Raw genomic sequence first — 16,182 nt, 5'->3', positions numbered from 1 at the left:
ACTTACATCAAACCTGTCACCAGGGCCCCCATTAGAGCTTCCTGTTTCTGAGTGCTGCAGCCGACACAGCCTGAGGGAGGAAACACCACCCAGCCCTTCCCCACTCCCACCCCGGGCGTGGGCAGAGGCCACCCAGGCTTTCACTCTTTGCGTGCCTGGCCCTAGCCCCGGCTGCCCTACCAGCCAAGGTGGCATCTCCCAGCAGGGAACCTGCCTGGAGGGAGACAGGAAGGAGCTGAGACCTCAAAGCCCAGTACCAGCCATCCTTCCCCTTGCCCCAGCCCCCTGAGGCCCAGAGATGGAGACTGGCTTATCCCGGGTCACCCAGAGTTGGAGGCAAGGCTGCCTGTTTTGTGCTGACCACCCCAAATCCCTCTTCCTCTAAGATCTCCTGCTTCCAACCCCCAGTCTACAGCCTCTGTCACCTCCAGTTCAGGGTCTGTGCTCTTTGAGCTTCCTGCCCCCTTGGGAACTGGGCAGCGATGGGAAGGATCCATGCAGCCATCAGCTTTTCCCCTGCAGGTCCCTTCCTGATGCAGGGGAAAGACCTCAGTACCGCCTCTATCCAGATTCACTCTGTGGCCAGACCCAGTTTCCTCCTTTATGAAGGAGGCCTGTAGGCCAGCCGGGGGGGGGGGGGGGGCGGGGGTGGTGATGAGAATCCCCTCTCAGGTCTCAAGTCTCAGGCCGGGCCAAACACTGACCTCATGCCCCTCTCCCAGATCCTGGGATGAACAATTATGGAGTTCTGAAGGCCCCACCCCAAGACGTCTCCCTCCCCTTCCCCTTGTGAACACAGAAGAGTCTGATGACCCAGCCCTTGAAAAACAAACATTTGTGTTTATTAACCAAAGGGAGGGAAGTCAGAGCAGTACAGACTCCCACCAGTCCCTCCTGTAGTCTACCCACCTAGGCCAGGCTGCCAAGGCCCTGCCTCCACCCAGAGCAAGTTCCCAGGGAACCAGGACCCACTGGGAAAGGAAGAGGAAGTCAGCAAAGGTTAGAGGCCAAGGAAGAAGGAAAGAGAACCACTAGGTAAGCCTAGTAAGATCCTCTGGCCCCTCACTCTCAGCGGAGAAGGCTAAGTGCCCCAAATCCAAACCCACGAGGAGAACCAGGCAGGACTCATGTCAAAACCCCTACACGTGAGGGGTAGTGGGTGGCCCAAGGTCAAAAGGCAACTCTCTCCAGGGTCAGTTCTTGCCAGACGGCTGCTGGTCCAGCCTCTGAGCCTCTGCCTCCATACCAAGTTCACACAAGGCAGCAGCCTCCGGTCTGCCCAAGCCCGGGAATGGATGCGGAAGCGGTCAGGGGCCAGCTGCCTCTCTCAGATCTGTCCCGTGGCAAATGCCGAGCCCAGTGGAGGCCTAGCCCTCGGCTGCCGGGCCATCCCGCGCCTGGCGCAACCCATACAGCCACTTGATGACGCGGGCGTTGCGCTCCACCGCGGACACACCATAGGGCCCGCGCTCCCGGGCCCGCTCCTCCACGGGGGCAGAGCTGCGGCGCGAGCCGTCCCCCTCGGAGCTGCCGGGCCCGCCACTGGGCCCGGCCAGGGAGACGATGTCTGAGCTGGCCCGCGCCAGGTGGGCCACACCCAACCCCCGGGCCTCCTCCGGGTCCAGGCCGCAGAAGTTAAAAAATCGCTCCAGGTCAGCTGCTGCTCTGGAGAAGCGCTCACTCAAATCCGACTTGGAGCGCTGCAAACCTGGGGGCCGGGCTGGGCCGGAGGCGGTGGCAGTGCCTGGCGAGGGGCAGGGCCCGGCAGGTGAGGCGGGCAGGGGACGGACATCCACTCGGCGGACGGCAGCCGTGCTTGGTGGCGGGCGTGGAGGGGTGGCTGGGGGCGCCTGGTGGGCTCCTTCTGTCCGTCCAGGGGTACGGCTGGCCTCGGCAGGGGACGCGGGACTATCACACAAGTCTATGAGGCTGCTAAGGATGTCCAGGTCCAGCTGGGGCCGGCGGCCAGGGCCGGGCAGGACTCGGCGGCTAGGTGTGAGCACTGTGCGGCGAGTCCCAGGGCTGAAGAGTGGCTGTTTGGACAGCAGGGGCTGCACAGGTTCCTGGCGGGTGTTGGCCACATGCAGGCTCTTGACGTACTTGGCCTTGTCGGCCTCCAGGCGCTCCACAGCACTAGGTTTCCGGGCTCCACCATCTGCTGGCCTCCGTAGCAGGTAGCCGGGGACTTTGGTCCGCAGGCGGAAAGGTAGGGCAGAGGTGTCCCGGGCTCCTGGAGTCAGTGTGTCCACAGGCATGGCTGTTACATACCCCAAGGGCTTCGGTCTGAGGAGACCGGAGAAATGAGGAGACAGATCCAGGCAGAAAGTTGGCAGCTGGATGCTGGCAACGGCTACAGGGGAGGAAAGAAAGAGGCTGAGCACGCTCAGACAAAGGCTCAGCCAAGACTGAAAAGGGCTGAAGACGCCTTTCCTATTAAAAGGTAATAGCCACGCCCCTGGTTCAAAGGGAGCCAATCAGCAGACAGAAAGCCAACACTGAGGGGCCTGTGACTCCACCCACACCCCGCCTCCCCTCTCAGAGGACCAGGCCCACCTGAGGCCGAGAGAAAATAAAAAAGTGCCAAAGAAAGACGTGAGCAGCCTGGGCAGAAAAGACAGGACAAGGCACGCTTTAAAGGAAGCAAAGTGGGCTCCAGGCCATATGCTGGGCACCAGCCAGCTTAACCTCAATGGGTCCCCTTAACAGCTCTATTTTGCAGATAGGGAGCTCAACGATTACGCTAACCCACCAAGTTGGTGGCTCTGCCCCCTTGCTTCCAAGCAGGGAGGTGCTGGTGCACCTGGTGACCCAGAGAAAGGGCTCCAACCCCACACGCTACCTGGACTGCCCCCAGACAACCTGGTACCACCTCCCACCCTTACCCACCCAGGCAGGAAGCTGTCCCGTGCTATTCACCCGTCTAGACATGCCAGGCCCCAGGCATAGCAATAAAACTGGTGGAGGAGGAGTGTAGAAAATCTCCATCCCCCACTCCAGTGAAGTCCAGACACTCATCAGCTTCCAGTATGGGACTTCAGTGCCAGGCCCACAATGATCCAAGGATGCCTGTCAGCTAGAAATGTCAGCCCTGAGCTATGCTGTTCCAAGAGAAGCCAGAAAAGCCCACAATCACACAACCCTGCTTGAGAGCATCCAGCAGACCCTGGATCTGCCAGCAGCCAGAGGATGGGCATCCATAGACAAGGGGGCCCACACCCAGGTGCACAAGTGTCCAACAGGATCACCTAAGCATCAGGGCCTGGTGCCCCAGGCATCAGGCCAGCCCTGATCCTTTTTCCAAGAAAGGGCTAGAGCCACAAAGTGTCCCCAGCCAACTCTCCCAGAGATGGGCTAGAAGAAAACCTACAGACCAAGTCCTGAAACTTCTCTTCTGTAAAATGAGAGGAGGACTTTATCTAGGTAATCCCCAAAAGGACTTGTCATCTACACCTGTGTTGTCTAATTTAATGGCCACTAGCCACATATGGCTACTCAACTTAGCTTTAAATTAAATGAAAACTTACACTCAGTCACACTAGCCACATTTCAAGTGCTCGACGGCCACTATACTGGTCACTAGGGCAGACAGTGCAGATCGGAGATGTCCATCCATAGCCGAAAGCTATACTGGACAGCCCCACGTGGTCACCCAGAATGACAGGAGGAGAGTCTGCATCGGGGTGGGAAGGCAGGGATCCCTACTGTGTGCTAGACATTTGACACCATCCTCTTCTGGAATCCTCCAACAAGCCTGTGAGAAGGGTCACTGTCATCTCATTTTATAGTTGGAGAAACTGGAACTAGAGAAGTGACCATCCTAGGTCCCAGAGCCGATAAATAAGACACAAATTCCTATGAGGCCTAATTCACTCATCTATTACGTTTATGTCATTTTACACTCTGTTCTTCTCATTCCCCTAAAATATCGGCTCCATGAAGGCAGGGGGTTTGTCGGTTTTGCTCACTGAATCTGTTTTGGGACATTGCTTTCGACACATAATAGGTATTCAATAAATTGTTATTGAATTAGAGTGTCCATGGGGACGAAATGTGAACGGGCAGAACTTGGATAAACCAGAGAGGGACACATCCAACCCACTGCAGGCATATGGGTCCAAGGTGGTAGGTATGGAATGTGCTAGGAAGCTGGAAATCCAGATGGGCATGAACACTCTAGAGTCTTAAATCTCAGCATATCCGCCAATAATAATTTTTAAAACATGCATGGATGGAGCAAACAAACATGTCTGCAAACAGATCTGCTCTCCCCACCTCAATCTAGCCCCCAGTTTGAGACCTCTGCAGGGGCAGCAATGGCAAGTTAAGAGAACCTTGGGCGCTGCCGGCCCAGAGCCAGAGCTGCTCCCAAGGTAGAAGAGATGGAGTAGATGGGAAAGTAAGGCTGCCCCACTCGGACGACCCCCAGGAGACCTCAGGCAAGAAGGGTCTGATTGGAAAGGCAGCCCTGCTGAGCCCTGTCGAGCTAACTCGACTCTGCCGCACCCCCGGGGCCTCTGCCTACCAAACCAGTCCAACCCGTTGGCGGCGGCGATTCCCTCCCGGGCACCATCCGGGGAAACAGAGGGAAGAAGGAGGTCAGATGGGCAGGGCCAGGGCAGAAACCCCGCGCCCTCGCACCGACCTGCTGGCCGCAGGGGCTCCCCCCGCGGCCCGGACACACGCAAGGAGCCAAACCCGGGTTGGGAGCCGCTGCCCCCCTCGCCCACCTGCCCGCTGTGCGCCCCGCTCCAGCAGCTGCGCCTCTTACACACTCGGGTTCCTTATCTGAAATGCGGTTAAAAATAGACCTGAGCCTCCAGGTCTCCTGGAGGATGGAGAGATAAAACAGGTCGAGGACTTTCGCAGCACCTGACCAAAAGGCTGCGCTCCAAGAACTGGGCTCTTGGTTTTTATCATGACTCTGACGACCCAACTCCCAGATCGCGCCCACCCCCACCCCGGCGGGGTCTCTAAGCACGCTCAGGACCGCGGGTCGGAGTCGGAGCCGCAGACAAAGGAGGCACGTGATAGAGGCTAATCCTAAACTGATCTGATAAGCCCCATTTCACAGGTGGGCAAACGGAGGTGTGGAGGCTCCTGCGAGTTAAAGCCGGGGTCCCAGTCCCCGGGTGGGACCCGTCCTCTCATCGCCAACGCCCCACCCACGTATTTCAAATGCTACCCACAAATGGCCCCCAGAGCGGCAACCGTGAGCCTTTCTCCTTGTCACCATACCCCCTTCCCACCTGCTTCCCTGGAGACAGCCTTAGGGGTTGGGGGAGCTCAGATGCTCGCTCTGGCTTCTGCCCTAACCCCCTTCGGGGCGATCTTGAAGACTCCCAGCGGCGGAGGAGGCCGCGAGCCCGCCGGCGCGCTGTGTGACTCTGGCCGCTCGCCGCCCCTCTCTGAGCCGGGGTCGACCTGGCTCTTAAACTAGGGGGCTGACGGCAGGATTCTTCCCGGCGGGAAGGCGGGCCCCTGCCCTGTCCCCGCCTTCCCGAGAAGGGAGGGCTGGCCCGGCAGCCCCCTACCCCGGCCCGGCGCCACCCGCCCGCACATACCTGGCTGCGCGCTCGCCGCGACAGAGCGCTCCTCCGGCCCGGCCCACGGGGAGCTCAGGTAACACGCGTTTGCGCAACTTCCGGCGGCCGGCCCCCGGCAGGTGAACCCGCCGGCCCAGGTATTAAGCGAAAGGGAAGAACGAAAGCCGGGCGGGGGCGGGAGCCTGAGCCTTGGCGCGCCGGCAGTGGGCTCCCCTCGGCGCGGGGACCCGGTCCCAGCCGCCCCGACCTACCCCAGGAAGCTGTCCCGCGAGCCGGGGCCGTCCACACCCGCAGTTCCGGCGGCCTGCAAGGGCACCCATCTTGGAGATGGCAAAACTGAGGCCCCCTCCCCCACAGCCACAGTGCCCGCGTTAATGTCTACTGTGCCGGGCACGAGAAAGTGCTGTTCCTGGTTTTAATTAACCCATTTTAATCTTCCCAACACCCCCTATGAGGTGAACTCTATTATTATCCGCATTTGACTAATGAAATCCTGAGGCTGAGACAGGCTGAACCAGTTGCCCAAAGTCACCCTGAGGAGTCCGACCTGGGCACTTTCCCTCTAGACCAAGCGTTAGTGCCAACCTTTCTACCTGTGTGTCCCTGAGCACGTTGCTGGACCCCTCTGGCCCTCCCTTCTGCCACTGAGGAGAGTCTCACCTTCCAGGCCAGGTCAATGTGAGTTCTTACCGTCTGAGAGTGCCTATAGAAAGCCTGTGCAGGCTGTGAACATTTAGTAACAACGGCAACAATAGTAATAAGAATAACTAGAATTTTTGAGTTCCGGGCACTGTACTTATGTAAGTGTCTGGACATCCCCGCCTCCCATAGGGGAGGAACTATTTAATCCCCATTTTACAGATGAGAAGACTGCAACACTGCAGGAAGGAATCCTTGGGAGGGACATGATTGTCTCCTCTGCCAACCCAAGCCCTATCATGTCACTTCAGGTGGCACACTTGATTGGGCGTTTCCATTGGGATCCTGAGGCCCAGAGAATGAAGTGCCCACTAGCGTCAGGCCTAAGCTCTGGGAAGGCAAAGAGGTCCCAGTTCCATGTCTGTGCCCAGTGGGGGCTGCACCCAGATTGGGATGGAGGGCTATGAGGGGACAGGAAGTGACTCAGAGAACAACTCTCCTGCCCCTGAGAGTGAGTCAGCTCTGAGGCCTCCTCCAGGCCCTGGAGCCTGATTTTAGGGGAATGAGGGAGGCCAGCCTAAAGACCACCATTCCCACAATGTTCCTGCTGGGTCCCTCTGCCTGGCCCTCTACTGAGGCAACAATGGGGGGAGGGCGTAAGATGGGAGGGAGGGCTCAGTTAGGCAATAATAGTAGTAAAAGCAGGAAACAATAACATTTCATAATATAACAGGGAAGAAATTTTCTAAGTGCTTTCTCTGTACCTGGCACTGTTCGAAGCTCTTTATATATGTTGACTCATTGAATCCTCACACTCACCCTGAGGTACTCCTATTACACTCATTTTACAGTTGAGAAAACTGAGGCACAGAGAGGTGGGGCCACTTGCCAGAGGTCACGTAGCTGGTAAATGGCAGAGCCAGGATTTGCACCCAGGAACCACTCACCAAAAGACTCTATAGCCTCCTTCTCTGGGCCCCAGAGGGAGAAGCCACCTTAGGAAGCATTCCCGGCTGTGGGCCGGGGTCTCAGATTCCTCAGCTGTAAAATGGGAGCAAGATGGCAATATTTTCCCAACAGAAATTAGATCTCCTATGGCTCCAGATCACCTTAGAATAAATCCCAAACTCTCCACTTGGTCCTCAGGCCTTCCAGGATCCAGTCCCTGCCCTCCACTCCCACTGAACTCCAGGCTTTTCTGCTCCAGCCACAAAGCCCTCCCTGCTGTTCGCAAACACACCAAGGTCTTTCCTGCCTCAGGGCCTTTGTACCATCTGTTCTCTGCTTAGAACCTCTTAGCTCACCTCCTTCAGGTCTCACCTCCTCAGAGAGGCCTCCCTGACTACCCTGAGGCTCCCGCCAACTCTCTCACCTGGTTGTTCCCTTCCACACATTCATCCCACGCTGTCATTTTAGATATTCACTTATCAATCCCTCATTTCCTATTTCTGTATTTTCATCCTCCAGGGAGCAAGCACACAGGTGTGTGCAGGGCACACCATTGACTAAGTGGCAGGACTGGAACCCAGGCCACCTCAAAGACTAAGGCCCTTCAGCACCAAGCCTCCTCCCAACCCCCAGTCCCACCGCAGGGGTTCTCCCTCCTCTCTCCCCACTCCCCTCCAACCTCAAGTCACCCCCATTCAAGCTGGACCCTGGCCACTTCTAGATGAGCCATTTTTTCTCCGGAGACATCACGTCCAAACCTTTGCACATGAGGGGTCTGCTCCTACAGTGCCCTTCCCCACTCCAGCCCCACGGCCACCTCTGAAGCATGGACTCTGGGACCAGCCTACTGGGGTTCAAATCCAGCTCCGCCCATGATTAGCTATGAGACCTTGGGTAAGATAGTCAACTTTCCCAGGCCTCGGTTTCCCCAACTGTAAAACAGGACTTGTAACAGTGCCTCTCTCCCAGCCTGTGCATGACAAATGCCACCAGAATGTGACTCTGCGGTGCCCAGCTCCTGGGTGAGGACTTCACCACCCAGAATGTTGACCCACTTCTCTCAGAGTTTACAAATCTAAGCACGCAGGGCCACTTCAACAGACATTTCCTCAAAGAAAGTGTACAAAGGGCCAATAGGCACACGGAAAGATGCTCAGCATCATGCATCATTAGGGACACGTAAAGCCAAACCACGGTGAGATAACATGTCACATCCATCAAGATAACCAATATCACAACAAGCAAGCAAGGGAAAAAAAACCCAAAAACCACAAAAAAATATCAAGTTTTGGTGAGGATATGAAGAAACTGGAATCCTTGTGCCCTGTGGGTGGGAATATAAGATGGCGCGGCCACGGTGGAAACAGTATAGCACTTAGGAAAAATTTAAAAGGCATTACCATAGGACCCAGCAATCCTACTCCTGGGTATATACACAAAAGAACTGAAACCAAGGACTTGAACAGATATTGTACCCCAATGTTCATAATAGTACTATTCACAGTAGCCCAAAGGTGGAAGCAACCAAGTGTCCATAGACAGATGGACAGATGAACATAGGATGGAATATTATTTAGCCTTTATAAGCAAGGAGGTTCTGACACCTGCTACAACATGGGTGAACCTCGAAGACATTACACTAAATGAAATAAGTCAGATGCAGAAGGACAAATATTGAGAAAAAAAGGGCAAATATTATATGATTTCATTTACATGAGGTACCCAGAGCAGTCAAATCCACAGAGACAGAAAGTAGAAAGGTGCTTTCCAGGGACTGGGGGGAGGAGAAAATGGGGAGCTGGTGTTTAATGGGTATGGAGTTCCCATTTAGGAAGATGAAGAAATTCTGGAGGTGGATGGTGGTGAGGTTTGTGCACAGTGTAAATATACTTCATGCCACTGAACTGTACCTTACAAATGGATAAAATACTCAATTTTACGTTATATATTTTTTTCCAAAAAAAGAAAAAGAGAGCCCATGGTCTGGAGTCAGAACCCCCAGATTCACATTCCTGCTCTGGATGACCTGGTCCAAGTTACTAAACCTCTCTTGCATTCAGTTTCCCTTTGTAAGGTGGAAAAAATAGCAGCAGTAACTACCTGACATAGAATTGAGGGAATTAAATGAGTGCATGCTTATAAAGTACATGGCACATAGTAAGTGCTCAGGAGGTGTTAGTGATTGTTTATTCTTCGCTGAGGGGGCAAGAGGTGTGGTTTCCATGTTTAGAATTTTCATGACATTCTGCACCCCTACCCCACCCCTTCCTTCCACCTGCTTCTCTCTTTCTCTTCAGTAGAAGCCAGGCCCTGACTTGGGGGGAGACAGGGAGGCCCTCACCTGCCCCAGAGGAGGATCAGGAAGGCTCCAGGCAGCAGGGAGGGGGCCGGCCAATAGGGCAGCCCAGCTCGATTTCAGCCCAGCTGTCCGGGTCAGAGACACCCAGCTGGGCATCCTCCAGGGCCACGCGAGGCCCCATGCTATTTCTGGAGTCTCCTCAGACACTCATGCCCTGGCCTGCCGGCAGTCAGCCTTGCCCAGGGCACCCTTGCACACATCTCAGTGGGCTGAAGGAGGGCTGTGGGCACAGGCACCTAAAGCACTGATGTCCTATCGGCCAATGGACAGCCCGACTCCGCCAACCCAATTTTCTGTGCCTCGGTTTGTACCTGAAGTTGCAAAATGAGGACAAAGGGACTTGCAATGGAGACACAGAGAGACCACATGCATCGCCTCAGGGAAGGGCCCGGCTCACAAGGATGGGGAAGGTGGAGGTTGGGGCAGACTCACGGGCAAGTCCACTTCCTGTCCCGGACTGCCTCCTTCCCAGGCCTGAGCTCACCATCTTATCTTGGCCCGGAGATGTGAAGAAACTTGCCCAAAGTCACACGGCAAGTCAAGGACAGATCACAGACAAGGCAGTGATCTTATGACTAAATATATAATCTGTAATGATTTATATATATCTAATTTTTTCAACCAGGTGCTATATGCCTGTGACTCAAAATTCAAAAACTATAAAGAGAAGGAAGTAAAAATAAACTCCTTCCCACTCCTGTCCCCAGCCACCCAGTTCCCCTCCCTGCAGGCGCCACCATACCCAGACAATTGTGTGTCCTTCTAGGGAGATTTTAGGCAGATACAAGCAATAATGGGCATATATTCTATTTTTTTACAGGTATGGCAACACGCTGTGTGTACTGTTTTCACCTTGCTCTTTTTACCCAGTAATACATGTTGTTTTAATAATGTTAATATATTATTAATTCTAATATGTTATTAATATACTTATTAATATAGGTTGTTCAATAATACACATGGAGGCACATCAGTACATAAAGAGCCGCCAGCCCCTGCTGATGACCACTTAGTGTACGTCCAGACCTGCCCTATTACAAACCACCCTGTGACGTCTCTGCACCTACATCGTGTTGCCGACAAGTGGGACAGCTGGGCTGGGGACGTGCTTGTGATCGTGACAGAGACGCTGTACTGTGTTCCACAGAGGCTATGTGAGTTGATCTCCACCAGCAGAACACACAGCAAATAGTGAAGAACTGTCAATCACCTGGGTGGCCCAGTTGGTTGAGCGACCAAGTCTTGGTTTCTGCTCAGGTCATGATCTCAGGGTCCTGGGATCGCGCCCCCTTCCCCAGGGTTGGGCTCCCCTCTCCCTGTGCCCCTCCTCCCTTTCGCACACTCTGTCTCTGTTTCTCTCTCTCTCTCTAAAATAAATCTTTTTAAAAAATAATAACTGTGAGCTTTAGTTATCTTGATTAGAGGTTTTGGCACCCCTCAATTTTGCCCTGGAGGCGAGGGCCTCACTTGCCTCACCCTAGCCCCTCCTCCTATCACATTCCGGTTGAGGAAGATAATCAACTCCCTAATAAGTGAAATACATAGGACATCAGATGGGTAAATGCCACCGAGAGAAACAAAATAGACAAGGGGGAGGGCAGGGCATATGAAGTCAATAAATATTTATTGAAAGAATAAATGAAAGACTTATTTTCTTTCTGAGTTCCCAGAGCATCCCCAGGAGGCAGGGCCTGGTCTAGGTCAGATGCTCCAGCCGGAGGGGTCGCACCCCATCCTCAACTCCAAAGTCTCTGATGACTAGTGGCTTCAGGTTGAGTGGCTGCCTCTACCCATTCCCCCAACCTGGGGCAGATTCCCAAGACTCTAAAAGCGGCTCCAGGGCCAGAGCACCTGCTGCCCACCTAGCATCTAGCCCATTAATGTCCGTCCTGCCAGATCCCCCCAGAACAGCCCTCTGAGAGAGACAGCACTACTGTCAGGACCCCGTGGGCAGAAGGACCCCAAATGAGCCTGAGTCCAACCTCCGGCGTTCTGGAGAAGAGAAGACAGCTGCCCAGAAGGGGCACCCAGAGGACGGTGCGGGAGCGGGGCCGGAGGGAAATGATCCAGCCAGGGCTCCTGGGCTTAGCAGCCTTGCGGCTAAGAGGCTGAGAAGCTGACCACCAGTTGCGTGTCTGGGCCTCTCAAGACAAATCTAGATCTACCCAGACTGGAGACTTCGAGGTGGAGCTGAAAGACCTGAATTGGATTCTCCGGCAGACCTCGCTGGGCTAGGACACTTGCCTCTCTGCCCCTCAGCGTTTTCCTCAGTGAAATGGGGTACCACCGCCTCCCCGCACGTACGACGCGGGGAGGACGCCTACAGCAGGCGCTCGGTGAACGGAGCCCCCCAGACCCGGGCTCGCGCCCCAGACCACCCGCCCGCTCACCTGGAGCCCGCGCTAGGCGAGTCCTGGCTCCTCCCGTGCGGGCCTTGGAGAGGCTGACAGCTCGGACCCGGGCTGGGAATGGCCACGCCCAACGCGTTTCGGAACTGCTGCGGACCCGCAGGGGCCTCTTCGGAGCTGCTGTGCGCACCCGAGATGGACGGGGGCACCTGACTGTCCCAAGGCCCCCACCAGAGCGGAGGTCCCAGAGGCGCAGAGGAAGGGGAAGTGAGCTCGTCGCTCTGCGCCCCCCCCGTCGCCGGAATGGTTTGCCCCGGACATCCTGATTGGTTCCTCGCTTCCGTTCGAACGCCGCGCCGCCCGGGTTGCCAGGCGACCGCTTAGCTTCTGCCCAGCGAGTGAACGCCCCGCCCCGGCGCCCAGCTCAGTCCCCGCTCAGGCCCGCTGGCCTGTTCTTCCCGCGCCGCCGCAGCTCAGCAGCCTAGTTTTTTCCCTTGACCAGGACTTTCTCCTGGTCCCCAACAGGATGACGCACCATTTAGGGTCCCCAGCTAGTCTCCAGGTCCGACTTTGCAGCTCGCTGTATGAGCCCGGGCTAGCCCCTTTCCCTCTCTGTTCCCCTAACTGCACAGTGGGAAGTTGTAAAATGTGCATACCTAGCAGTCCTGAACTTTACTAAGGAAATGACCAAAGATATGAACAAAGATTAATATAGCCCAGAGTTATTTAACATAGAAAGATAATGGAAATAACTCCAATGCTCAGCAAAAGAAGATTGGTTATATAAATCCATCCTGAGGAAGAGCTAAGTTTATTGAGCTTTTTACATGCCAGGTAGCTTCACATGACATAACTCTTGTCAGTGCTCATGGCATAACCCTTTGAGATAGGTACCTTTAATTATCCCCACTTCCTGATGAGGAATGTTATGCAGTCACTAAAAATGATGTAGTTAAAGATATTTAAAGTATGAGGAAAATGTAAAGAAAGCTTTTTAAAAGTACGTTTCAAAGCACTATGTACACACAACTATGTATTAAATGCATAATTGTAACATCAGTGTATTTGTGTATAACCATTTATAATAGCAGTTCATTTCTTTTCTGCGCTTTTGTGGATTTTCCAATTTCCAACACTTAAATATGTCAAGAAAAAAAAAACACCACAGTTTTAAAAAGGATCGGAATAAGTTAACTTTAAGTACCCTTTGAGATGAGGAAATTTCATAGTTGTGAGTCACTGTTTGGGTCTAGGGCATTGTTGAATTTGGAGCCAACCTCTGTTTTCTAATCCAGATGGTGACTTTCATTCTTTGATTGGATTGTCAAGGATTGAGCACTTACTATATACATACCTTGGGCCGGTGCGGGAGAGGGACTAGTAACATATCAATAGCTAACAATGATTGCACATTCCGGCATGGGCACCAGTCAAATCAGAGTAGATACCGTCATAAACAGGGAGTCTGACTATGTCCATGAAGACCAGCTAAATATCAGATGTGGCGCTAACCCTGCCCTCTGCTAGACCGGACTGCTCAAGGCTTTACATGTATTTTCTCACTTGACTTCATTACTATGTGGGGGGAGAGATTCTATTATTATTCTCATTTTATGAATGAAAACACTAAGGTTTGTCTGGATGCAGCAGGAGTCCTCTGAGCCGTTCTGTTATGTTGCTCTGTACACCACGTGTTGGCAGGAGCAGTGAGGAAAAGGCAAGAAGGATCCTGTGATGGCAAAAGACACAGAGAAAACTGAGCAGCGACAGATGCAGACTGTGCACTTCCTCAGGCTTACACAATTTAGGGAGATTTGTTTAAGAAAAGAACTACAAAATTACAAATATAAAATTAGGTAATAAAGTGTTATTTGGCTAGAAAGATAAAAGAAACCTCAACAAATGGCAAATTCCACAAATATTGCAAAATCCAGAAAAATAACATTATTTCTGTGAATTACATAATTGGCATACCTCCATAATAATTTTCACAGACAAGCTTGTTCTGGCTCGATGTATACATTTCATACCTCTCCTCTACTACAGACTGGCGGCATTGGGCACTGTAAAGCCATTCATATTTCTATATTGAGATATGACCTCTGACCCCCTGCACTTTCATGTGACAGTGTGAGTGGTGGCTGATGTCACAACCCACGTCAGTGTGCTAGGTAGGAGTATTCCTGGAAGTCATCACCAGTTGGTAATAACTTTTCACAAAAGTGACTGGAAACGACGTAAATAAAACCACTAAACCCACAGTAAATGTCAAGGTCCCCTTAGCCAAACCACTCAAATGCTCATACCCACTTCAACATCATCTGAGATGAGGCGACGTTGGAATGGAAGGAGATGGTGGTTTTAACAGAGCGAGGTTTAAATACAGAAGCATATGACCCTGAGAGCATACTGCTAGGGAGCCTGCCAGACCTTAGCTTCCCTGTCATTAAAATGGGAATGACAACAGTGGTGTCATGGTTGGATTCTTCTCTGAGATGTACAACTTTAATCAGGGGTTGGGAGATATTTGAGATGCTTGGATAAAGGTTCTGCTGACCCTTGTGTCTTCAAAACTTGCCTCTGCCCTACACGCCCTGGAGCTTAAAACAAACAGGATAATACAAAAATCCTGAGCCGTATTCCCTTAGGCAGACAGAGGGCAGAGAGAACGTCCCCCGGACTCCAAATAAGGCCACATGAAGAGACCTAATTTGGGCACACTCAGATTCTAGAACTCTGAGCATCTTCACATGCCACCAGCATATTGGCAATGCTCCCTGTCTTCGAGGATTTGCTAAGCCCCTGGTACCAGCTCATAGTGATTAAAATCATCCCAGTCCTTCCCACGTGGGAGTGCAGAGGGAGAGCCCACAAGAATAAGAAGGTGCCAAGCTGTCATTAGAGTGCCCAGATAAAAGGGAGCTAGACGGTCCTTATGGTGAGCAACAATAACATCTCGCCCCATCTGCAGGCCTGCAGCTGCCTCAGTGCCCCCTCCAGCACCCTGACCTTGGCAGTGTTTTCTCCACTCAACTCGAAACTGAGATGAAATCAGCCTCAGATACCAGCTCCCTATCTTCTGTGCCCACCCACCCCACCCCCCATGGCTGTATTTTGTTTTGACAGGTGGAACCTGGCCCTCTGGAGGCCTTGAGGTGGTTTGAGAGGCAGGCACTGGGGTGAACTAGAGACCAAGGGCAGTTCCTGGGTGTGAACTTTCTGGTCCCAGGGGAGGCAGCCTGTCAAGGCTTCAGGTGAGGCCTCATGAGAGGTTCTGAGACAGAACTGCCAAGCCAAGCCCCTCCTCAGTTCTTATCCAACGAAACCATAAGAGAGATGGTGGGAGAAAAAGGGTTATTGTTGTCTGAAGCCACCGAGCTTTGTGATGTTTGTTCCTCAGCAGTAGATAATACCTAGGGACTTTTGCAAATCCCAACGTCCAGGTTGCAACTACATCTGAACCTCTGGGAGAGGGGCGCAGGCATCAGGTTCCCATGTGCAGCCAAGGTTGAAACCCCGTGGCGGGGGGCTGCTATCAGCTTCTAGCTCGGAAAGCTCACGCTGGTGAGGCAGCCCTCGTCTGGGCTCCCTTGGGCCAAACTGGCCTGCGGCCGGCCCGTCTGCTGACCTCACAGTCTGCAGACTTCGTATCAGGTAAGTAGAAGTAGTGATGGCAGCCATCTGGCCTCCTGGACAATCCCACGGTGTGCCCCCTGAGGAAGGGCGCAGGAAGCAGAAACATGGGGCTCTCCAGTGGGGCTGTTATCACTGAGCTGCTGCTTGGGCTGGGCATTCCTCTGCCTCCCATTTTCTGAGCCTTGGCTTTCTTCCTGGACAATTAGGAGACAGCAGCCTGCAGTTTGGAGAGAAGACTGTGCAAGCTGCACTCACCCCTGCACACCTCCCCCCTTCACCTTCTCTTGGTTGGTTTCGGGATGTGTGTACTTATTCAACAAATATTTTCTGAGTCCCTGGTCTGTGTCAGTTACTAGGAAGAGAGTCACATTCTGGTGAGGGAGCCAGAACAATAGAGGAGTAACTGAATCAACAAGTGAGACATGTTATAAATAAAAATAAAGCAGAGTAAGACGATGGGCGTGATGGAGAAGGGGCTATTTTACGGTCAAGGAGTCTTCTCTGAGGTGAGGCCTGAAGCATAAAAAAGAGGCAGGGGAGAGGCAGGGACGCCTGGGTGGCTGTTGCCTAAGCAGCCGACTCTTGATTTCGGTTCAGGTAGTGATCTCAGGGTCATGAGATGTGGTGGGTTCCTGCTGGGCATGGAACCTGCTTGAGATTCTCTCTCTCCCTCTACCTCTGGCCACCCCCCCCCTTAAAAAAAAGAGAA

At 53.4% G+C, this 16,182-nt stretch overlaps 1 protein-coding gene across 3 annotated transcripts; it reads right to left on the bottom strand.

The window, feature by feature from the left end:
• Positions 1-820: 820 nt before the first annotated feature.
• On the bottom strand, positions 821-12,054 carry FAM110A (family with sequence similarity 110 member A). Of its 3 annotated transcripts, none has more exons than XM_006727503.3 (2): positions 11,880-12,054; positions 821-2,350 (listed from the first exon to the last, which is right to left on the bottom strand). In XM_006727503.3, the coding sequence occupies exon 2, from the start codon at positions 2,253-2,255 to the stop codon at positions 1,368-1,370; it is 888 nt and encodes a 295-aa protein (XP_006727566.1). In that variant the 5' UTR covers positions 2,256-2,350; positions 11,880-12,054; the 3' UTR covers positions 821-1,367. The 3 variants fall into 3 exon arrangements, with proteins under 3 accessions (XP_006727566.1, XP_030885673.1, XP_030885677.1); XM_031029813.1 differs by lacking the exon at positions 11,880-12,054 and adding an exon at positions 5,562-5,644; XM_031029817.2 differs by lacking the exon at positions 11,880-12,054 and adding an exon at positions 5,247-5,470.
• Between the last annotated feature and the right edge of the window lie 4,128 nt (positions 12,055-16,182).

The sequence above is a fragment of the Leptonychotes weddellii genome, chromosome 10 (assembly GCF_054177405.1).
Source record: "Leptonychotes weddellii isolate Sample4059 chromosome 10, ASM5417740v2, whole genome shotgun sequence".
Taxonomy (NCBI): domain Eukaryota; kingdom Metazoa; phylum Chordata; class Mammalia; order Carnivora; family Phocidae; genus Leptonychotes; species Leptonychotes weddellii.
This window is presented reverse-complemented; position numbering and strand designations above follow the sequence as displayed.

Bases quoted from the DNA above. Each gene is read 5' to 3' on its own strand.
- FAM110A (XM_006727503.3), bottom strand. From the start codon at position 2,255: ATGCCTGTGGACACACTGACTCCAGGAGCCCGGGACACCTCTGCCCTA.